General features: G+C 44.8%; 1 protein-coding gene across 4 annotated transcripts in view; it reads right to left on the bottom strand.

The window, feature by feature from the left end:
* Positions 1–24,028, bottom strand: part of HTR4 (5-hydroxytryptamine receptor 4) — a 225,662-nt gene that overhangs the window by 69,181 nt on the left and 132,453 nt on the right. For all 4 annotated transcript variants that reach the window (XR_004646892.1, XM_034779812.1, XM_034779813.1 and 1 more), the window contains one exon: positions 21,046–21,611. Coding sequence is in view for 3 of the 4 variants with exons in the window: in XM_034779812.1 (XP_034635703.1) it covers positions 21,046–21,611 (566 nt within the window). In the remaining variant the exon portion in view is untranslated. The remainder of the gene's footprint in view (positions 1–21,045; positions 21,612–24,028) is intronic.

The raw sequence follows: 24,028 nt of genomic DNA, 5'->3' as shown, positions 1-24,028 counted from the left end.
CAGCTTGTGGCAAACATGCAAGATAGGAGGAGCAGTAGATTCTCTGGGCTTTGTGCATGGAGATGCTGGGTAGAAAGAAAGTTGATGGGAGAGCTGAAGTAGCTGCCACAGGTTCATCTGTAGCGATGCATTGATGAAACACCTGGGAAATAGCTAACATAGTTCTCCAGCACTCCATATGGAAATAATAATCATACTACATGCCAATGTTTCCAAAATGCAGGAGACAAATTATTCATCATGCAAACTGGCCAGGCAAAGCAGAGAGCATTGGGAAACAGTTGTGCATGTGAAAGACCGGAGAGGTTTAATTTACAGAAACAACATTTAATTTAAGTTAAAGTTTACATTTGAATCAGGGAGACAATGAAATCAAACCAACAAAAATTGCATTCAAAGTAAGCCTTGGGCTGTTTGTCAAGAGCAGCCATTGCTGTCCACCCTTTTCCCTCCATTGTCTCCACTTTGGTTTTCATAAACGCTGCCCTTCTAATCAGGGCTGCCTTCCAACAGAGCTGGACAGGCCATTGTCAATGTAAAGATACCACATGTTCTTCTTTGCAGGCTTCTGTAAGCCAAATTATTTTCGATTACTCATAAATGATAGACAGATTAATTGATGCCTTGCAGAAAGCCACTAGGCTGAGCCAGGAGCTCGGGGGCTGGGGGTGTCTTTGATGATGCTATTGGATGCAGAATGGCTGACTAGATAACTCAAATTGAGCAGAGAAGGGAGGTAGAAACAAGAGCTGTTGCAATGCACCAAGCTTCTGAAAATGCCAACGGAGCATCCCAATTGGCCCCTGAAGAAGGGGCTTTCAGAGGAACCCAGACACAAAGTGAATCATACAGCAAACCAGGATATAGGTGGATGTCTCTAGCGGGATGCACTGCAAGAGGTAGTCTTAGAACAGAGAGACAGCCTTACCGAGGATTCACAGTGTCACCTTGCAAATATATTGGCTGCTTTCATCACCCAAAGCACATACTGTACAATTAAAAATAGACTAGAATATATTGATATTAAGTTGCTCCCAGGATCGAGGTACCCTGGGTGTAATTTTGCTTCTCCTCCAGAGTCAAACTGACAGACTAAGTAGAAGTTCTGATGTTAATCGTAAATTTTATCTTCTGCCACATAACAAAAGGGGTTATTTCAGAACTAATCTGTTTTTTTCAAAATACAGACATATTGAGAAAAGAGATTATCTTACGTAAAATAAAGGAAATTGTGGTATTTTAAAGCCATAATCCATTTCCCCTTGTATAAAATAAGATAAATATCTTTAATTCAGTGCAATTACAAGTTTTTAACTTATTGTGAGATTCTTGGCTTTTTCTGATGACGCATTTTTAAGCTGTGCACCAGGCCACAGCACAGCCGCCAGAGTTAACACTGTCACGGCTGGCAAATCATGGCCCATTACAAGAAGGACTCCCCACCAACAAGGCTATAGCTCAAATACTGGTATTAGCTCAAGAGTCTGGAGGAGAAATGACAACTGTAAATGGGCAGAGAGTTTCAGAACGGGCACACAGCAGGTGTCTGAATCAGAGTTGGCATATGTAGTCTGTATGTTACCTGCCTAATGCAGAACTTCCCTGGGCTGGTGAATGCAGCACAATTGTTGCACAGGTTCCTTAAGTGACCCCATCAATGTCACTCTAATCCGACAATCCGGATAAACCAGGGATGCTACAGGTCCCCCAACAGGGGATGGATGCCAGTGAACATTTGAGGTCTGTGGGAAGAAGGCTACACCCCTTCCACACCTCTTTTCCTGAACTTTGCAGGATCATTCTAAACAATGAGGCAAAAGCCTAAATATGTTTGAAATATTTTAAAAATCTAAGAACTTTTCAGGTTTAAATTTTGCACCAAACACTAGGAAAGAAAAAAAAGGGGTGTGTGGGAAACTCAGCCTAAACTTCCAGGTTGACAGCTGTTAAAGAGAAAATAGCACCTCAGATTTTTATCCTGGGAGAACCCAAGTCCAATAAATCTATTGCAATTACAAGTAAAAAAGAAGGATTCGGCAAAAGCTGCAAGAAAAAAAAAACATAAAAAAAAAAAATAACTGCAACCTTCCCTCACCCCCATGTTGGAGGGTTTTTGCTTCAATAGTTGTGAAATCTTGTCACCCACTCCAAACAAAGGATTAAAGCGAAGCTGTGAATAAATTTCACACATTAAGCACAGCCTAGAATCAATTCTTCAGTACAATTCCTAGCCACAAAAAATCCCCAACAATTTTTCTTGCTTTGATTTAGTAACAGTACAATTCACACTCTTTCCATTCTAGATATGGTTCTAGTCTCCTCTCTATGTAGCACTGGTCCTGAGTTCTTGGCTTTGAAATTTTGTCTGATGGTTGGCTTTTACATGAAGGCACTTTGAATTAATGATCCAGCATAAAGGCTGGCTAGCCTGGCGGTAATGTGCAATGAACCTATAGCTCAAAGACACCTCACATACCAGCGGCCCCACTGACTTCTTCTGCTCCATTCCACTCAGGTTAAACTTCAACAGGTCTGAGGAAGCCTGTGAGATGTAGCTGGTGTGCTTGTTAAACAACATAGGCTAGATCCTCCGCTGGGGTAGATCGACATAGTTCCATTGAAGTAAACAGAGCTAGAAGAGGCTGATTTACATCAGCTGAGGATCTGGCCCCATATGTATTACTGGCAAATATATATAAATATATATAGCTCTTCTAGCTCTGTTTACTTCAATGGAACTGTGTGTGTGTGTGTATATATATATATATATATATATATATATATATATATATATATATATATATATATATATATTAAAGAAGATATTTTTCCTCCTAAATACACCTCATTGTATGAAGCAATTAAAGTGTTTATATAATGGTGGGCCTGCCCTTTTTCCATTGCTCCCAGCTCTCCTTTTTAACTCATCTGTCCTAATGCTGAAAGGGAAGCAGCTAAATGAGAGCTCAGAAGGCTGCATGAGACAGAGCTCAGTAATGAGAACATTTATTAAAGGAGTGAGTAGGGGTGGGTCAGGCAGGGAAAAGCCACTGGAAACCTAAAGGACAAGGAAGGAAGCCCAGCGCTGGGTGAGACAGACAACCATTTCTAAATGGTCTTTCATGTCTCTTCTGCCTCACTGTCTATATCTCCATGTATGGTTCTCCCCATTGTATGCACGTTCTGACCATCACAAATACCCTTGCTCCAGATTGGTTTCACACCTGCAGTCTGACAGCCCTTTAAAATTGACTAAATGTGCTGCTTTTCCATCTAGCTCAGCAAGGGGGGAAAGGGAAGGGCAATTATAAAGAGAGTTTTGATTGCATCTTAAATTTAACTGCCTTTAATACTGTACAGCGCACACCTAGTGCTCAGCTCCTTTGGTGTATGTGCAGTTCTCTTTTTGTTCTCGTGAGGGGTTTCTCTGCTGTCGACTCATAGATTTTAAGGCCAGAAGGGACCATTATGATTATCTAGCCTGATGTCCTGCATAATACGTGTCATAAAACCTCACCCAGTAATTCCTACATCAAGTCCATCACTTCTGTTTGAGCTAGAGCATCTCTTTTAGGAAGAGATCCAGTCTTGACCTAAAGCCCACAAGGGAGGGTGAATTGACCACATCCCTAGGTACGTTGTGTCAATGGTTAATTATCTTCAGTGACATTTATGGCTCTTCATGTTCTGCCTTTTGATCCTATGTTTAAAGATCTGCCAAGAAACTTACTTTAAAAATCCTGTATGAGGGCAATGACTATGATGCCAAAATGTAAAATACAGTGAGATGCCAAGTGTCCCTGAGAAGTTGGAACGTATGATTTATTGCCAGTATTGGAAAAACATTTTTTAAAATTACAAGAAATCTCATCAAATAAACTGCAAAGTTTTTCTTTATTTTATATCTAATTACCCCTTCGCTTTTTACAAAACAAGTCTTCAGAGTGGAAGTTAATGAAGGTAAAATCAAAAGCAATTTTGCTCTTGACTAAGGTTAACCTAAAATTAGAAATGGAAAAGGCCTGTTAAGTTATTTAGTCTAGATCCCCTTCTCTCACTCACACTTTCCTTTCCAATGCGAGATTGTCCCCCTACAATATATTTTTTCAAGTGCATTGCCAAGTCTAGGTTTAAATATCTCAACTGATGCTTTTGCAAGGCTACATTTACTACTGTACCATCAACGCTTAACCTGAAGGAGAAAGAATGGGCAAAGAGAACAGCTGTACAAAAAGAAATTTATTTAGGGCCTGATCCAAATTCCATTAAAGTCAATGAGAGAGTTTTCAGGGATATTAATGGGCATTGGGTGCAGGCCATAAACCTGTATATTTGTGCTCCCTCTACTATTATTTCAGTTATTTGTAGTTGCATAAAAGCTTTCTCTTTCTATCTTTTCTCCAAATAATGGGGCTGAATTCACCATTAGCATAAGAGTTTTTTGTCTACCAAACAGCAGTTAGGCAGCTGGTGTACTCAGACTATTGTCTATCACGCTGACCAATAATGTGTCATTGTTTCCCTGTGCTCCCCCATCTGTCTGAATCTACATGTTGTCTTTTGTCATATGTTTAGACTATAAATTCTTTGGGACAGGGACTGCATCTTTGCTCTATGTTTGTACAGCGCCTAGCACAATGGACTGGGGACCCTAGGTGCTACTGTAATACAAATAATAATGAATAATAATAACTAGCAAACACATATACACTGAAGTCAATAGAGCTGAGCCACTTTTGCAAGTGGTGAATGGCATCTATAATCCTGCACTTATGACAGCACACACCTTTATGCTGGAAATGACGCTGAGGTGCCACAGAGAAATGTGCTGTGAGTATGGAAATGTGCTATACCAAACGCAACCTCAAAACAAACTTTATATGATCAACATCAAGGGCATTCTTCTCTCCTCCCCCCCCCCCAGTGGAACTTGCAAAATGCTAGGTTCCAACAGCTCTAACAGAACAAAGAGCTTTTATGGCCATATCTGTGTCACTTCCTCTCTGCAGAGTTATAGGGTTAAGAATGATCAGCTACTTATAGATTCGTTGATTTTAAGACCAGAAGAGACTGTTGTGATCATCTAATCTACTCTCTGGAATAACACAAGCCACAGAACTTCCCTGAATTAATTCCTGCTTCAACAGCTGTGGTTGAACTAGAGCAGATCTTTTTGAAAAACATCCAATCTTGATTGAAAGCCCACCACAACCCTTAGTAAGCTGTTCTGATGTCTCTCTCTTAAACAATTGTACCCTATATCTAGTCTGAATTTGTATACCTTCAATTTTCATCCATTGTCATATCTTTGCTAGATTTAAGAGCCCTTTATAATCAAATTTCTGTTCCTTACGTAGGTAGTTATAGACCAGGGGTCAGCAATGTTTGGCACGCAGCTCGCCAGGGTAAGCCCCCTGGCGGGCTGAGCCAGTTTATTTACCTGCTGACGTGGCAGGTTCGGCCGATCGCGGCCCCCACTGGCTGCGGTTCGCCATCCCAGGCCAATAGGGGCGGCGGGAAGTGGTGCGGGCCGAGGGATGTGCTGGCCGTGGCTTTCTGCCGCCCCCATTGGCATGGGATGGTGAACCACAGCCAGTAGGGGCCGCGATCGGCCGAAACTGCCGCATCAGCAGGTAAATAAACTGGCCCGGCTCACCAGGGTGCTTACCCTGTCAAGCCGCGTGCCAAACGTTGCCGACCCCTGTTATAGACAATGATCAAGTCACCGGTTTACTTTGTCTTTGATAAACTAAGATTGACTGCCTCAACTCTCTCACTATGAGGTATATTTTCCCATTCTTTAATTTTTCTCACAGCTCTTCTCTGAACCCTGTCTCAGCATCTTTCTTGAATTGCAGACATCCAAGCTGGACTCTGTATTACAGGAGTGGTCATACCAGTGCCGCCCCAGCGGTAATAAACCTCACTATTTCTACTCGATATTCCCTGTTTATACATCCGAGGAATGCATTAGCCCTTTTGGCCACAGCATTACACTGGAAGCTCATGTTCAGCTGATTATCCACCAAGACCCCCCAAGTCTTTTTCAGACTCACTGCTTACCCGGATAGTCCTGTAAGTACGGACTGCATTCTTTGTTCCTAGGTATACGACCTCATATTTGGCTATACTGAAACACCAGTTTACCAAGCAATCCATATTGCTCTGTATCAGTAGCTTGTCCTTCTCATTATTTACCAGTCCCCCAAGCTTTGTGTCAACTGCAAACTTTATCAATAATGATTTCATATTTTTTCTAGGTCATTGATAAAAATATTAAACAGCATAGGACCAAGAAACAATCCCCCTAGAAACACTGCTGCTCCGTGACAATTCCTCATTTACAATTTCATTTTGAGACCTATCAGTTAGTTAGTTCTGATCCATTTTAAAACATGTCCCATGTTGATTTTTATATAATTCTAGTGTCTTAATCAAAATGTGCCTTACAGAAGTAAAAATATATTATATCAACAGTGTTACCTTTATCAACCAAACCTGTAATCTCAGCAGATAGATTTTCCATAAACACATGTTGATTGGCATTAATTATATTCCCCCTTAAATTTTTTATTAATCGAGACTTGAATCAGCCATTATCAATGTTCTGGTTATCTCACTATCATGTGAGGATAGATTCTCTCTGTCTTGTTTATGCTCAGCCAAGCAGGCAGAGGACTATCAATTGGCTGATTACATCTTCCTGAGTCTCTGCTGGTCCCTGGTCCTGGGCACAGGTTAGAGCAATCTCATGGCTGCTAAATTGTGCAAGCCATTTATGACCCCCAAGAAACTATTTTCCAGCTGGGAGATAACATTCCACTCCAACCACTACCCTCCCTCCCCCAGCCTCTATATGCCACCTATACTGGGAGTTGATGGGAGGAAAGCATAATAACCAGATCTATACCTGCTGGAGTATGCCCAGTTTGGGAGTTGTGGACAGTCTCTGCTCTCTATATGCTGCTTGAGTGATACAAAGGAGTGGAGTAGGGCAGAGAATCTGCCCCTTAGTGCTTTATAATAACAGAGGTAAGCTAACTTTTACTCCAGATGATGAGGTCAGGTCATGACATGAGCTGCAGCCACACAATACAGCTTTTGACTTCCTGCAAGAGGGACGCATTGACGCTATGCGGTGCTATTCTTGTCTCTTAACATTATTCTTGAATTGATATATTGTATTGTAAAACACCTCTCATTACATTGCCCAGAAAACTGAAACCGACAAACATTTCCAAATTAAACCCTGGAGGGAAATATTCTTTATCATCATTAAATGTTACAGTTTAAATAAGCTTTTCCTCCTTTTATTCTATTATTTTAAACTGACACAGGATGAAAACAGAGAGCTATAGCAAATCCTAAATTCATGCCATGTGGTAGTAATTGCCTCTAAATTATGTTCCCTAAATCTCTGAACTCTGTGTTCACCTGGTGCTCCACCATCTGGGGTCATTAAAGTTTCCGTGGCAGTTTTTGCAGGAGTTAGGGGTGTTAGCCCTTGTGGCCTGGTCAGATTCCATTTTGGGTAGCAACATTCTGCCCAGCTAACTTCTCCTTGGGTATCTCTACACTGCAGCTGGGAAGAAGCCTCCCAGTGTGGGTAGACAGATGCACACTAGCTGTGCTCGAGCTAAAAATAAATGCAAAATGTGTAATGATTTTTTTTATTTGAACTTTGTCATAGGGTTTTTCTACCATGACCAACCTACTCTTGACTAGGTATGCTCCTGAGTTCATTGCATTGCCTAGTGCAGGTGCTCTTGCTACATTATCCTATCTCACGCCCATCAGGGACAAGCGGCAGCAAAACTTCCAGTAGCTCTTGGAGGACTGGTAGAGGTGCATGTTTCCAATTGACTTAGTGCAACAGAGCCCACCCAAGCAGCCTACAAGCTAAATAGTCACTCCAAAATTCAAACAGGGTCAGGGGTCAGCTTGTTGATCTAGAAGCAGCTGGTATTTACCAGCAAGCAGGAGATCCTGGGTTTGACTTAATCTTTCATCTCTGAGCAAGGGGAAGATCAGAACGTTTAGCAAGTTTGTCCAAGCAAAGCTGCATTCTGTACTGAAAAAGCAAAATTTTAGTTAAAGAGAAATTTTCCCCCATCTCTGGTAGAAACCCTTGCACCCTCAAGATAAAATCCAGGTCCTTCTTGAAGTGTTCAGACATTCTATTTCCAGCATCATACATATCACAGTGGGAATGTAGCAATTTGCTGGTCAGATAGACTGTACACAACACATTTCCCTCTCCAGAAATATTTGCCTTCCAGTTTATATAGCGCATAATGGTAGTTTTTCCTAATTTCTGTGTGAGGGAGAGAAAGAATGAATGGGTGGAGGAAGCACGTTTATTACTGTACAGCAAAAAAAAAAAAAAAAATTCTTCTCTACTCTTATTCTACTGGGTTCCATGGAATTCTAACGGAGGTGGGGCTGGGAAGGAAATTGACCCACAGTATCTTGCACTCCTGGGGACTGTCTCTTTTTAGTTACTTCTTGCAGTCCAACCTTTCTACTAAGCAGCTGTTTTGGTGCTTATAGACATCTGAATTTTATGAGTGAGAGAGGGAGACAATGGAGGAATAAGTCATGCTACAGGTTAGCTCATACCTGAGGCTAATGCACTTTCCCTGACAAAAAACGCCCATGCTGTCAGCTTGTCATGTCTCAAGGGACAGCCCTGACCCTGGAAAGCTGGAGGAGAGGCAAGTGACCAGAAAAGAGGGAGGGAGGCTGCATTTGAAAGGCTGTCATCTGAAGATACTCAGGGTGTAAATCTCCAGCTGTTTGGGAATAAGTTCCCTCTGATCCTTGGAATATCCTGATCCATAAATGGGAGAAAACTCTGGTGCTTCCAAACCCTTGGGTAAATGGCAATGAATGCATTTTAGTCCAACTCAGGAAGGTCTGCTAGCTGGGCAGTTTAATGCCCAGTAAAGTATAATAGACAAGAGTAAAGGGAAGCTGTATAGGCAGAAGTAGGGATTTCTAGCCATAAAACCAGGGTCCTTGAAAGACACTTCTCAGTTATATCAGAATGCAACATGACGACACATTTTGTAACTAATCTCCGGATTTCCTAATTCAAACAGTGTACATCCCCGGTGTACAAAATCCTACCAAAGCAGGTACAAATGCATCGCTCCCCGCAGCTCTCTGGCTACCTTGTTAGAGAAGACTGGATTGACTAAGTGATGCGTAGAGCAGACTGGTATCATTCAGCGAGTGCTATTACCAATTTGTGCATATCTGGATGGAAAGAAGCAAATGTTTAGACGTAGGCACAACATGTACAGACCCAGGAGTCTGTGTGTGCAGGTTGAGAAAAGTGGGGCACCGCTACCTAATGTGCAGGTGTCATTGCTTGCTTGTGCTTCCCAGTTTTGCAGGCACACTCATTCTCTGCGGCCACATGTGAAAATCCTAGCCCAAGATCTAATTCCGAAAAAGAGAGTGAACCTGAACTTGGCCATAGCCAGTTAGATAGTGGCTGGTAGAGTTGAAGGTAGAAAGGGAACATGCCATCAAGAGTGAATTCCTGTGAGGACTCCTCATTAGCACAGGCTTTATTGCTATGGTGATTACCCATCTGTTTAAAACTGTTTAGAGAAATGAGTAGGACTTGTAATTCATCCCTTTCAGAATCATGTCTGTATTGTTCTAAAGCGTGACTCTCAGGAGAAGTGTGGAGAGCACAGATGGTGCCAGACTGGAGCAGGCACGGTCCACAGATGGCACCATGAGGGAACAGGCAGATTGCAGGTGCATGGGTGTGCACAGGGAGAGAGATGTACTATATGCCTTCTGAACTGATTTCCTTTCCTGCTGCTTTGGCATGTTGCTTCACCTTTTAATCTATCTACTGGCTTCTCTTAACCTTCCACAACAATTCAACCTTCTCATCTTCACCTGCGAGGCCCCGCACAGTTCTGCTCCTGCCTATGTCTCCCGGTCAGAATTACAGGGCTAAGTGTTAAGCTACATGCCTTTATCTGTCCTGGGGTGGAATTCCATAATTCTCCCATCCTTAGATCGAGCCCTGAACTACAGGACCCTGTGGATAACCCATGATACCCAGCACGCCCCACTGGATTCAGTTCCTGAGACTCTTCCTTCAGGAGGCTGTGACCAAGCAGCCTTCTTAAGATAAGTGTTGTTTATTTTGAAGTAGGAACAAAGAATTTATAGAAAAAGGTTTTTAAAACAACAATTTACCCACAGGTCTATCTTACCTACAGGCTTATCATTCACTGATGGTAAGCTAGGTAGGCCTAACATCTTCAGACACCCTGGGGAGTCCTTGTGTTTCAGCCCAGTTCCCCTGAGCAATTCCCTCTCTCCCAAAAGAGAGACCCTTTTTAAACAGCCACAGTTCTTTTGTTCTTCTGTATTTGTGGACTTTGGCCTTTCTGGTCCAAATCAGTCCTGTAGGCTCATCAGAGATTGAGCCAATGTTCTGGCACAGTCCCATAACAACTCTCAAGTGTTTCCTGAGAGGTGTCTTATCTTCTGCCATTCTTTTTCTGCTGATACTTCCTTATAACTAAGGCTACGATTTAGTCACGGAGGTCGCGGAAGTCACGGAATCCATGACCTCCGTGACTTCAGCCTGCGGTGGTTGGGAGCTGCAGGGAGCTACGGGGTACCCCCGCTGCCTCTGGCGGCCCCTGGAGCTCCAAGTCCCTGCAGGTGGCGGGGTACTCTGCAGCTCTCAGCCGCCACAGGTGGCAGGGTAACCCCCAAGCCCACGGCCACCATAGGTGGCGGAGAACCCTGCAGCTCCTGGCCATGGTGGGGGAACCCCCACAGCTCCCGGCCCGCTGCCGATGGGGTTACCCCGCAGCTTCTGGCCGACATGGGCAGCGGGGGACCCCCGGAGCTGTAGGTGGCAGAGGTACCCTGCGGCCCCTAGCTCCTGCAGGTGACTCCTAACCCCTGCGCAGCTGCCCCACTTCAGGCGACGTGGAGACCAGCAGATCCCCATTTTGTCAGGCATATTTTTTGTAAAAGTCAGGGACAGGTCACGGCTTCTGTGAATTTTTCTTTTTTGCCCCTGACCTGTCCTTGACCTTTACTAAAAAATATCCATGACAAAATCTTAGCCTTACTATAATGCCCTGTAACACAAAACCAATGTATTCATACAGTAAACATCCCATTAACCAGGTCAATATACAGTATTTCTAAATTAAATACAGCTCCAAGTCAGTCATACTCCCCTCTCACTCCCTTTGCGCTTCCCTCCTCACTGCCTCTTTTGTATCCTTCTCCCTTCCTCAATTCATGCCCCTTATGCTTGGGTAAAGTCTCCCTCTTATGTCCAAGCAACCCCTCTCAACTCCCTCCTTGAACCAGACATCTTCCACAAAGCCTTTCAACAATGACCCCAGTTAGGTTCTTACATCACCTCAAATTCATACAGGGACCCAATGTGCTGAAGGTGTCAATATCACTGAGGATGCGTGTCCCCTATAGTCTAAGAATTGGCTTCTCTGGCTGTGCAGTGCCAAGCATGATACTGGTTCTCGGTAAATATTGCAGGCTGGCGGCATAGTGAGAAACATCAGAGCATATATAAGCATGGACAGACCAGTACTAGAGTACACCTTGTGTGTGGGGTTGTGCTATACCCACAAAGTGTATCGGCAAAGAAGACCTCATTGAGAACGAACCCAAGTGTAGATTGGTTCCGACCAAAGCTCAACTGCTCAGAAAGGAGTTGGTGGTTGGGGGAGGGGAGGACTATGTAGAATGCTAGTGCCACCCTAAGCAAAGGAATCCTCCTTCAAAAATATTTGTGTGAGGAATGGGGAGGGGCGGGTTGGGCATTGAGAAGGTGAGGTGTCCAGGCACCATTGAATAGGCATGGTGAAGGTATGATACCAGCTCTTCGATGCTCCAGAGCAGCAAGGCCATGCAGGTGAAACTTTATCTCGCAGCACCAGCTGGTATCTCCAGGATCATCAGAGCATAAACAGCAGAATAGGACTGGTGCGCTGGGCTTCCCACTCCATAGATACTGACACATCAGATGCTCTGGATTGGTTGGATCTGAATTCTGCCGAGACAGCCAGACTCCTTTCACCTGACTTCATTCTTCCACACAGTTCTCTATTGCTTTGTCTGTCTCTTTAAATCACTCACTCTTTAAATCATTCATGTCTTGGGTGTAATTTTAATTACTATTTGGAGAGAAAAAGATCTGCTATCCTGGGAATTAATTTATTGCCGAAAACTACTGACCAAGTCCCATCTTATTGCAATGAGGACTAATTCTCTTTGGGAAACTCTTCATATCTCAGATACTTCTCCCGGCAATCAATCCCTGGAGAACCACAGAGGGTGCACTCAAGGTCTGCCCACTTTAATGGGGTGTCATTTGGTTTGCATAGCATGCAAGGGAGGGAGAGTTTGTAGCTAATGGCACAGAGGGAAACTTCTCAATTGGATGCAAGACATAATGCTATTGATGGGCCAAAGATCTGTGGAGATGCAATCAGGGGCTGAGGGGGTTAAGGGCCTTGTGAGATTGAAGTCATCTTAAGGGCACGATTATTGTCAAAAATCACATCTGAAAAGAAGCAAATTAGTTCCCTTCCACAGCACCAGCAGCTTGAGATTTATTTATTCCAACCAGCAATCAGCCTGTACAATTTGTACAGTTTGTACAATCTCGCTGCTTCCTCTCCACTGCGATGCAAAGCTCACTTGGAGGTGGCAGAGACAGCCCTAACGGCAATGGTCTCCATGCAGGAGGATTTACAAGGAAGGCCTCAGAATGGTTGCCTGCCTCTGAAAAGAAACCCCAAGAGGAGGAAGGAGCAGAAAGTAATATTTCCTCCCCTGGGGGAGGGAAAAGGTGGCATGCTGATTTAAAAGGACTTACTGTGTAGGCCTGTTCTATTTATTAGTTTCCGTAGTGTTCTATTGCATAGTCATAGAATTCTCAAATGTGTCAGCCCCTTCTCTCTGTGTGTGCAATAGCCTGTTGCACAGTCTCCCATCCACCACTGCCAAGGCAGACAAAAGGACAGGAGAAAAAAAGTGCTATCATCCCAATTTTACAGATGGGGAATTGAGACAGAGAGACCAAGGCCATGTCTATGCTACAGGCATTACAGACACAGACTACAGTGATGGAAGTGGGTTTTCCGTTGCTGTAAGAGCTTCACTTTCCCGAGTGACAGTAGCTAGATCAACGGAAGCATTCTTCCATCAGCCTCGCTGCATCGAAACTGTCTGTTAGGTCAGCAGAGGTCCGGCACTCAGGGGTGTGGATTATTCACACCCCTGAGCACTGTAGCTATGTCGACCTAAATTGTAAGTGTGGACTAGGCTTAAGGGACTTGCCCAGGGTCACCTGGGAAGTCTGAGTGATGCTCCTGTGTCAAGAGAAGAATATCCAGCACAAACATGGGTGACTGCTGGGAGAAGGAGACATCCAAAGGAATGTATCCGCCTGGATACAGATACCTGGTTAATACCCTTTTCATGCAAGTTTCTATATCACACAGCAGTGACCGTCTCCCAAACACATTCCAAACAGACCTTTCAGAGGGATGGAAATACCAATTCACACAACAATTCTCTCTTTCTTTTATGGAAATTGCAACCTTTTCCTCCCAACAACCAGGCTGGATTTATTTTTACGCCTACTGAGTTCTAAGCCATATAATTGCTAAACTTTAAAAACCTGGACACCTGAGAAACTGTCCAAACAGCAGAAAGAAAGCACTGGATCAAGATGGCTTCAGCTTTATAGAAGCAATTACCTGTGGTCTCTGGGGAGGCAACTGATAAGGCTACAGCACAGTGCTAGGCATTAACTTCTGCATGGAGTTCAAAGAGTTTTATACAGCCTTGCTGTTCTGAGAGTGGAGCAAGGGGGTAGACGGGTTATTTATTTTGTGTATATATAAGGACCAATGTTCATCGTTTTCAGAGCCTGTATTTTCTCCTTCTCCCTTTGCTATTGTTAGAGGAAAAACATGTTCTTTGGATGGCTTAGAGAAATAAGATCAGCAGCAGGTGAGGAGGCTTCTCCCCGATGGAAAGAGAACAGACATATTATTTGATCTGCTTTTCTGCAAGAAAACTGATGGATTTATCACTTTGCTCACCAGAGTACAAACCTTTCTATATGCTCTATATCCAAACAGTGCCCAAGATGGAGAAGGATGGTGCAGCTAAAGCACAGAACTGGGAAACAGGAGATCTAGGTTCTGTTCCTAGTTCTCCCGTTAACTCACATGGTGACCTTGGGCAAGTCTATCCTCCAGTCTGTGTCTATTTACTGTCTGTCATGAGAATGCTAACCTCGCAGTGTGGGTCTGAGAATTCATACCTTTACTAACATGCCGTGAGACCCTCTGACAGAGGTAGCTGTAAAGTGGAAGCATAAAGCATTAAAAGATCATGTGTGAAAACTATTCCCACAAGTCCTACTGAACACTCACAGCATCAGAGATGACTTCAGGATCTCCATATCAACTAAATGTATGTGAGGGGTGCGGTAGCTCTCCTTTTGCCCATTTTCCTCTCTCCCTCCCTTTCCACAACAGAGAAGATAGCAGAACCCCGACTGGAATTCAGAACAGGATGCAGGAGTACCAAGGAGTCTAAAGCCCTCCAAGGCTGAGGGATGAGTGTTTCAAAGGCAGCTAGAGGATTGATTTCAATGGGAGTCACATAGCAAAATTCCCAGACAGCTTTGAAAATCTCAACCAGTGGATTATGGCAGTTACCTCTGGAGAAGCAATGAAGGAGTCTGGATAACCCATCCAGAACATGGGAATGAGAAGAGATGACTATAATGAGAGGAAACAGACATTGGTGCACCTCAGTCCCTCCTGTTCTCTGTCTGTGCCACTCAGTAGTCTCATCCCCTGTGGGCTGTAGCACTTTGGTCTTATTTCGGTTGTTGGGTTTAGTGCGCGGATGCTGGGTGGCAAAGCCGGTGCTAGGCATAAGCAGACTAAGCAATTGCTTAGGACCTTGAGCAGCTTCAGGGGGCGCCCTATTTGCTTTTTATTATAAGAACTTGCCTATTTTAGTATTGTGTGTGTGTGTGGGGGGGGGAGATTCCTGCCTACGGCCCCGAATGAACTAGCACCGCCACTACTGGGTGGAGTTGGTGGCCTGTGACATACAGGAGGTCAGACTAGATCAGTGACTGTCAACCTTTCCAGACTACTGTCCCACTTTCAGGAGTCTGATTTGTCTTACGTACCCCAAGTTTCACCTCACTTAAAATGACTTGCTTACAAAATCAGACATAAAAATACAAAAGTGCCACAGCACACTGTTACTGAACAATGGCTTACTTTCTCATTTTTACCATATAATTATAAAATCAATTGGAATATAAATATTGTACTTACATTTCAGTGTACAGTCTATAGAGCAGTATAAACAAGTCGTCTGTCTGAAATTTTAGTTTGTACTGACTTCGCGAGTGCTTTTTATGTAGCCTGTTGTAAAACTAGGCAAATATATAGATGAGTTGATGTACCCCCTCTATGTACCCCAGGGGTACATGTACCCCTGGTTGAGAACCACTGGACTACATGATCTGGTGGTCCCTTCAAGCCTTAAACTCTATAACTATATGACTAAACCTAAAATCACTGCAATCATGAAAAATTACCTCTCTGACTCACAAAGCACTTTCAAAGACACATTTAAAAAAAAGAAGCTTTAACCACAAGCCTTAATGATTGAGAATGAACCCAAACAAATTGCAGTTTAGTGACAACACAGTCATCCAGTTCTCTAACAACAATTTCCCAGAAACACATTGTCCCCATAGTATGTTCAGTCCTGTGCAGTTGATTAGGGCTTTCCCAACAGAGATACGCTTATCAGCTTATTTTCATCAGCTCTCTTAACGCAAAAGTGACCCTTTGAATACTTTCAGGGCTTGTCAGCTCTGATCACTGCTCAGTTACATCTTCACCACAGCCATATTCTGCAAAATTCTGGAACTTGTTCTATCTGGGAATACCACTGATCCTAATTCTTTCAACGAATAATTTCTGAATCTGCAGTTCACTAGAATTGTGAATTGCAAATATCACAATTAGATACATAATTCATGCTGTAACTTGAGTAGCTAACTCAGGTAAATGACATAAATTGTAAAGCATTAATACAATGTGAATTCCACATTGTAGAGATGACTGCAGACTTTATAATTCACAGTTTGCACCGACACTGCTTGAATTTTGCAACTGTATGTATAGTTCAAAATTAATGTAGGTGAAAATTCAGACATTAAGATAAAAATGCACTTTGGAGGAGTATTTGTTCTAGTAGAGCTCAAGTGCTCATATGTTTGCAGAAAGCAAATCCCAAAGGGTTGTAATATGATCAAATAAAAATGCACTTTCAAAGCTGAATGAATATCTGTACAGAATTTTATTCCCTCTGTGCACACGGTTCTAGTTTCAGAGTGGTAGCCGTGTTAGTCTGTATCAGCAAAAAGAACAAGGAGTACTTGTGGCACCTTAGTGACAGCTCTAGTTGTGATTGCAACTTGTTTCCATCTAATAGCTATTTAGCAGGGCCGGCTCTGGCTTTTTTGCCACCCCAAGCAAAAAAAAAAAAAAAAAACCCTGCGGGGCGGCCGGAGCCAGGGTGCAGGGGCACTCCCTGCGCTGCAGATGTGCCCCGGGTAGCGGAGGGTGCGCCCCGGGTAGCAGGGGGAGAGGGAGGAGGAGGGAGCGGGGGGGGAGAGAGAGAAGGGGGGCGGCCAGGGCTTCCTTCAGCTGGGCACTCGTCACGCAGCCCCTCCCGCTACTCCGCCTGCCGGGAGGGCTCCGTGCCGCTCCGGTCAGTGGGGAGGGAAGGACGCTCCGGTCAGCGGGGAGGGAGGAAAACTGCCCTGCCGGGCTTGCTGCAGACCGGGCACCAGCTGGGGCAGACGGAGTGCACAACCTGCTCCCAGTTGGGCAGTCCCCTCCTCTGCACCGCTGCCCCCTACAGGGTGGCCAGAGCGGCGAACAACAACAAAAGAAACCCTGCGGGATGGCTGAAGCAGTGAAGCAAAAAAGAGGATTGGAGGGAAGCCACCCCCTAGAATCTGCCTCCCCAAGCACGAGCTTGCTCGGCTGGTGCCTGGAGCCGGCCCTGCTATTCAGTAGTATGTTGGGGGGGGGGGTGGAAGGTTGGTGGTCTCATTCAAAGTCCCAGTAGACAGAGGTCCTTGGCACTGATTGACAGAAAGATGAAGAACTAAATGAGCACTATGGAAACTGATGTCTGCTGGCACCTCCAAGTGCTGATTTGTGATTAAGGCACATGGTCAGAGTGACATGCACTATCTCTGCCTGGGTTATGCCTATACCCTGGAGAAGTAGAAGTTCAGTTTTCTAGGACTACAATGCTATTATCTTTCATGAGAACACACACACACAGACGAAAGGCAATAAAATCTGTCTACAATTGTGTCAGTTTGTATTTGGTGAGGGAAACATTACAGTGTTTTTAGCACACTCTGATCCTCAGAGCGTTTTTTTTTTTCATTCCTAACATAAATGTGAAAAATCCTAAAATGGCTCTGTCAGAACATTTTGACACTTAGTGTTGTCAGAAAAATAAAACACTGCATTCTTTGATGAGAAAACATTCTTAAAAGTCAGTCACATCCCAAAACAACGTCTGTGTCTCATCTTAAACAAAGACAAATGCACCCCTTGCATCTGGAACCTCCAGTCTTCCTTAGAAATTCATTAGATGCACAATACTCACCGAGAGTAAAATGGTTTGGATGAGGAGGGAACAATGCGACCCAATGAAAATTCTGAGCCAAGTGAGGGTTGAGGCATCTGACGTGTATGAGACACCCATTCGCATGAAAATTATCATTCACACCTGCTTTCCTACTGGGTTGAATGAGTTAAATCCTTTTAACCAAACCCAGAAATTCCCTGAATTTTTGGAAGAAGGACTCAGCAAAGGGTCTACTCTAACTTCTGCCATCACTGACTCTGGTAGAATGGAGAAAACAGCTGACATTCCCCTCTGCTGAGGGACCTGTAGAGGTTGTCAGAGCCCCATAAATGGGAGATGTTGGCCACAGAAGGATCATTGGCTCTCTATCCTGGCAATGTGTTGATTCATCACGGCACCTGCGCAACTTCTCCAATGAGGCTCCTATGAAGCCTGGGACATAACCTAGAACAGCCCCAATCCAGCAGAAAATTCCAAGATAGGGTGTCAACACCCACCTGCTGAGTGAAGATCCCAGGGTTACCAGGCTGGTGAAGAGAGGTGTAAGTTAGGGCTTGGGAGAATGTAGCTCACTGAATTTATCTTCCTTCCTTGCTGATAACAATATGTTTTGTGTTTAAAACAAAAGTGTTGATGCAATTTAACTAAGAAAAGCTTTCAGGCAAGAATAGCTGCCTACAGATCATAACGGCACCGCCACCACCCACCTCCACCCTGTGGGAAATAACTAACACCTCCCTCCTCAGTTTAGAAAGCTGAGGTAAACCAAAAGGTAATTGGCCTCTGAAGGACTGGGGTGCAGAGCCGGCATTCCTGAGCAGCCCATTTGATCATTCCAGCCTCCAAGGGGGAAGAGATGGAAACCTGCAATGTAACGCAAGCATCTAAGTAATGCCATGCTAAGCAGGGCTTGGGAGGTATTGAGAGATGATGGTGAGCCAATGGGAAGTGATCTGAGTTGCAGTTATGTAAGAACACTAAAGAGATAATGATACAATCTTACCCTTCTTTATGGCTTGTCATCAGAGTCAGAGAAGGTAAATGTGGAAAAGATTTAAAGGTCATCTGGCCAATCTTCCTGCCCTATGTAGAATTACTCTCTATGGGGCATTATACTAACGCTCCATCCAGTCTAACAGAATGATAGGAGCACAGGAAACCTATGCAAGTGGTTCCGATACTTGCCATTCATTCACGTATTGGGGGACTTGCAAGAGGGCGAACACAAGGAAAGGCAAGATGCAGGTAGAGAAGGTTGCAAACAGAAATAACCCTCCTGTGATCTCAGCTAAGATACGGAATCCCATTTGTTATAACCCATTAGCCTTCTCCAGCTCTAGTGTTTTCCCTTGTGATGATCTTGTGTACATTTCTAGCTCTGCAGGGACTGATTTTCACCATGTTCTCTAGCTGCAGGACACAGCTGTGTCCAAGAAGAGTTTGATGGTAAGAGGCCATTGTGATGACTAACTGGGGTGCTCAGTGCTGGAGATAGGAAAACCACAAGCAACGCATCCCCTCCAATCATGATGAGCTTCCTTCACAGCTCCCTTTCCTCCAAACTCAAGTCATTATGCATTGAAGAGTGGAAGGAAGTGCATTGCAGACCCTCTGGCTTCTATGCTTCACAGTCAAGTGCCAGATCTCAGTACCCACTGACTAAAACTAGATGCAGGTCTCCCTCCCTTCCTCTCCAGACCACTGTGCTGTCCTCAGAATCCTGCACCTTCTAAATGGCAGAGCCACTAGCTAGTCCCAGGAGTGACTGTTCGCATAAAATACTGAGCCTCACAACAGTGAAACACCATCCAGCACTACTGTAAGACCACAGTCTATTCCCTCCCAATGACGTGTTTACAACATCCACTGCTATAGAGCCCCAGGAAAATTATTGACTTGCTTATGGTGGACTGGAGAGGTACTTCAAAATGAGCAATGCCAGAGACAGCCTGGCTGCTCTGTAAATCCTCCTTCAGGAGACCAGCCTTTGGCTCATCCCTGAGAGCACTGCCATGATATAAATAACAGCTCACACAGCAGAGTGGCGCAGAGCCAAGACTCAGTTACAGAATGAGGGCACAGGGAGCTTAGCCCCGGAAACCCAATTTTAATCAGCAGAAGGTATTTTTAAAAACCCTTGTTAGTGGCCTGGAAACCTAAAAAAAGGCCTTCTTGAGTGCATGAGTTCCTGTGCTGAGTCACTCCCCTCTCCCATCCATTATACCTCAGAAGCGCATTTCAAGAGGACATGGATGTTTACAATAAAAATATGTCTGAGACGAATCCCCTGATGGAACTCAGTTTGGGGGAGTTCAGCTTCGGAACTGAGCCTCCTGGCTGTAGATAATAATCACCTGGGCATTACACTCTGGGAATTAGAGCTGTTCATTACTATCCTCCCCAATCAACACACCACTGTGTTGTGGACGTGCTGCTTACATCCCCATTCATCACAGAATAAGAGGAGCTCACCCTGACATTCTGAGGAACACTGATTTTCTCATTCCCCCATATAACTCCACCACCCACTTCCCTAATCCTCTGACAGGGAGTCAAAAGGGTGTTTTTCACACAGCACTTGTACTTCCTCCAGAGAATCATCAGGTGCCTGATCTTCACCAGCCTACCTTATCCTGCTCCCAGTCTCAAGTGCCCAGCAGGGCATGACCCCTTATCTGCTCCATGCTCTAAGTGCAGACAGCTGTTCACAGGATCCCTAGGCTTAGATCCACTGACTAAAATGGAGACATTATTAAAATACCTTAGCTGGTGGCCATTCGCTGCCTGTGAACATGACAAAAAACACAGGGTAAACCATTACAATAACATGCCATAGAATGAAGGCCCCTGGCATTGGTTTAGAAAATGAAATGACTGGGATTTTAGAGAAAGGAATGATAGAACATAGAAAGATAATGGCTCCTTGCTAACCAGAGAGAGGAATGACAGCATCTCAGTGGTGTTAATTTTGACCCATTGGGGTGAAACATTTAAACTGAAATGCCCCTTCAAAAATGTTCACATGCCTATTGCACCTGCATAATCTCTTCTGTTCACACGGAAATCAAGGAATTGAACACAGTGGCAGGCATGCCATTACCTACTGTGTGCACACAAATGCCAGAGCGCAGGCACAAATCCTGCCTTCAGGTGCTCCTATTGCACCTCCTTTGGAAAATTAACCCTTCCCATGCCCTAACAGAAGAAGAAATCTGCCCTTCAATAAAAGCCCATTGACAACAGTGAACTGCTTTCAAAAGTACTCTCTGCTTTCAAAGTACTCTGCTGCTTCTGAGGAGCACTCACCTTAGCACGTGCGTCGATCCATTTATAGTGGTGGTGGAACAGGGGACAGTTTGCCCCAAGATGGAAGGCCTTCGGTAGCGTTCGTCTCCACAGCACAGAATGATGAGGAAGGCACGTCTGAAAGACTTGTTCAGGAAGGCATACAGGAAGGGGTTCAACCCTGAATTGATGTAGCCCAACCACAGGAAAGCTGTCCACAGCTGCTCAGGTACAGTATAATTTATGAACGGGTCCACGACATTAGTGATAAAGAACGGGGCCCAGCACAGACAGAAGCACCCCATGATGATACACAGGGTCTTGGCAGCTTTGGTCTCTGTCTTCATACGGTGAGAGCTATGCTGATCCGGGTGGTGTCTCCCCTCTGTGGGCGCCCCTGCACGCTGGAGGATCCGGATCTGGCGGGCGTGCTCCCTGGCCGTGATGTAAATCCGATAGTAGGCCAGCACCATCAAGAGGAATGGAATGTAGAAGGCCACCACTGAGCAGGTGATGGCATAGGGTTTGTTGACCATGAACACGCAGTAGGTTGAGTTGGAAGCCTTGTTGAACTGTCTTTGTTGTATCTGAAAGAAAAAACAGGGACACAGAACAAAAGAGGCTTATCACAGCTTCTCTGATGACAAGAATCTCTGAGTGCTTTGGTCACTGTGTCACTCCTCCACCAGCTTCTGCTTCTGTCTATCTCTTCCTTCTCTCTCTCATCTCTCCACTGTCTTTTGTATCTGTCTCATCCATTTGCTATCTCTCTCTCTTATTTTCTCTCTGGGTACATCTACAAAGCCTGGGCCCATGTGGCCTGGATTTGTGAGGCGTTTCCAAGCCCACACTGTGTTGTAAAAACTGGGTTTATAATGGCTGGACCTGGGTCTCCCAGCCTTGCTGATGTGTCCACACTGCACTGCACAGACCTTTTCTATAGAGCAGGGATCGTCAGCCTTTGGCACGTGGCACGCCAGGGTAAGCACCCTGAGGGCTGAGCCGGTTTGTTTACCTGCCGCATCCGCAGGTTCAACTGATCGCGGCTCCCACTGGCCGCGGTTCGCCACTCCAGGCCAATGGGGGTGGCGGGAAGTGGCAGCCAGCACATCCCTCGGCCCGTGCCGCTTCCCGCAGCTCCCACTGGCTTGGAGCAGCGAACTGCGGCCAGTGGGAGCCGCGATCGGCCGAACCTGTGACGGCAGGTAAACAAACCGGCCTGGCCCATCAGGTGCTTACCTGGCAGGCTGCGTGCCAAAGGTTGCCAATCCCTGCTATAGAGCGTGCAGCTTGACTTGCATCTGCACTGCAAAATGATAGGGCTTGGGCCCGAGTCACAGTGGGACTCTGACCCGATCCCCCCCAACAAGGTCCTAGCACGCAGGTTCTGAGGTTGCTGACCCGAGTCAGACTAATTTATGTGTGGACAAAAAGGGGGGTTAGGCTCAAAACTGAGTCAGAGTCCAGGATTAGTGTGTAGTGTAGACATACCCTGTGTGGTCATCCCCATAGAATTTGCTGCATTGCAGTTCTTAAGCCCTACTACTCTGTAGTTAGTGTCACAACTTCAAACATTCCAGAGATCTTCTCAGCATGGCTATAAAATATTCACTCCCTCCCTAAAATAGAGACCAAGGAATATAGATGGAAAAGAACAACCCCAGACAGGAAGTGGGGGGAGGGGAGGATGAAGGAAGGTAACCCATTTACTCTCTGCTATTTACACATTATGCACCTGTATCCAGTTTTAAAGCAAAGATGTCCAAACTCTGCCCAAGCTTCATGCTGGGAACAAGAAAAGAATGTGAATGAAATGCACGCTCTCTATAAAACAGAGCAGACTGCAGCCAGTCTCTTCTTTCTACTATGGAAGTGTGGCCCACAGAGAGTTCCTGTCCATGTGCAGTGTTCCATCTTGAGCCAAGCAGTGTGTAAATCATCTTGTGCTGGTCTACCACATTAAAGAGGAGGAGAGCTGCAGGCTGTTTCATATAATTCAGAGGGCTGCATTTGGCCCATGGGCTATAACATAGGCACCCACTGGTGAAAGAAAAGCCATGAGAGATTGGAGAAAAGTGAAGTATGTGAGTTTGGGGGAAAAGGGAATCCTCTGGGAGAACATTCCTGCTACAGAACAGTGGCAGCACGTAATGCCTGTCACTAGGTGTCTGTGTGAGAAGTACCTCTGCCTCTCATTTTCTCTCCTGCACTGATTTTGACAAGACAGCGTGTGAATAACCCCATCTTGTTCTTTAAAGCTGTGGTCAGCGTCACATTGGTTTAAAGATGGTGAAAAGGAGCTACGATGTGTTGTCACACAGTCACGTCTGAGCCTCTTGGAAACGGTTATTGCATTTCCCCCCCTTATATACTGCCCGGGGTGCACCCCGTAAACTGCGTGGAGGATCAATTTAAAGACAATTATGAGGAGCGGTGGGGACTGTGCTCTGGTATGTAAAGGGTCGATGGCAGAGAAATAAAAGTGGAGCCTTTTCTGAAAGGACACAAGCAGAGAAGTCAATGGAAAAAATCAATAGGAGAAGAAATGATTCCTTTAATCATCCTTAAACGATCCCCAAGCCCAGCTAGAGGAATCTTTGCACTTATCACCCAGTCAATTCACCTGACAGATTGCCCTTGGTATCCAAAGTGAGCCCACAAGTATTAAAATCTTCTTTCAGGGTTTCCAATTTTGTTTGCTCTGAGATTCACATACGAGGCACTAATCCCAGGCCCTCTTTAAATGGCGCATTTTTACTCTATTGTTTTTTATTATCATTAATTCCTTTATCTACATGCTGGCAGAATGGAGAGTGACTTATGGCTTTTATGCTCCATGCCCCACAACAGAGGTTCTGAAAATAAAGCCAAAGGGAGTGGTATAAAAACTGACTACCAACTAAAAGACCCACCTGGTTGGGAAGGTTTCCCCCACCCCCACCCCCTCACGGTTACACTGAAAATGCAGTGTTGTTGGGACCAGCAAAAAAAAGCAAGCGAAGCA

Source organism: Trachemys scripta, chromosome 8, assembly GCF_013100865.1.
Source record: "Trachemys scripta elegans isolate TJP31775 chromosome 8, CAS_Tse_1.0, whole genome shotgun sequence".
NCBI lineage: Eukaryota > Metazoa > Chordata > Testudines > Emydidae > Trachemys > Trachemys scripta.
Note: the sequence above shows the minus strand (reverse complement) of the source record. Positions and strands in the feature narration are given on the sequence as shown.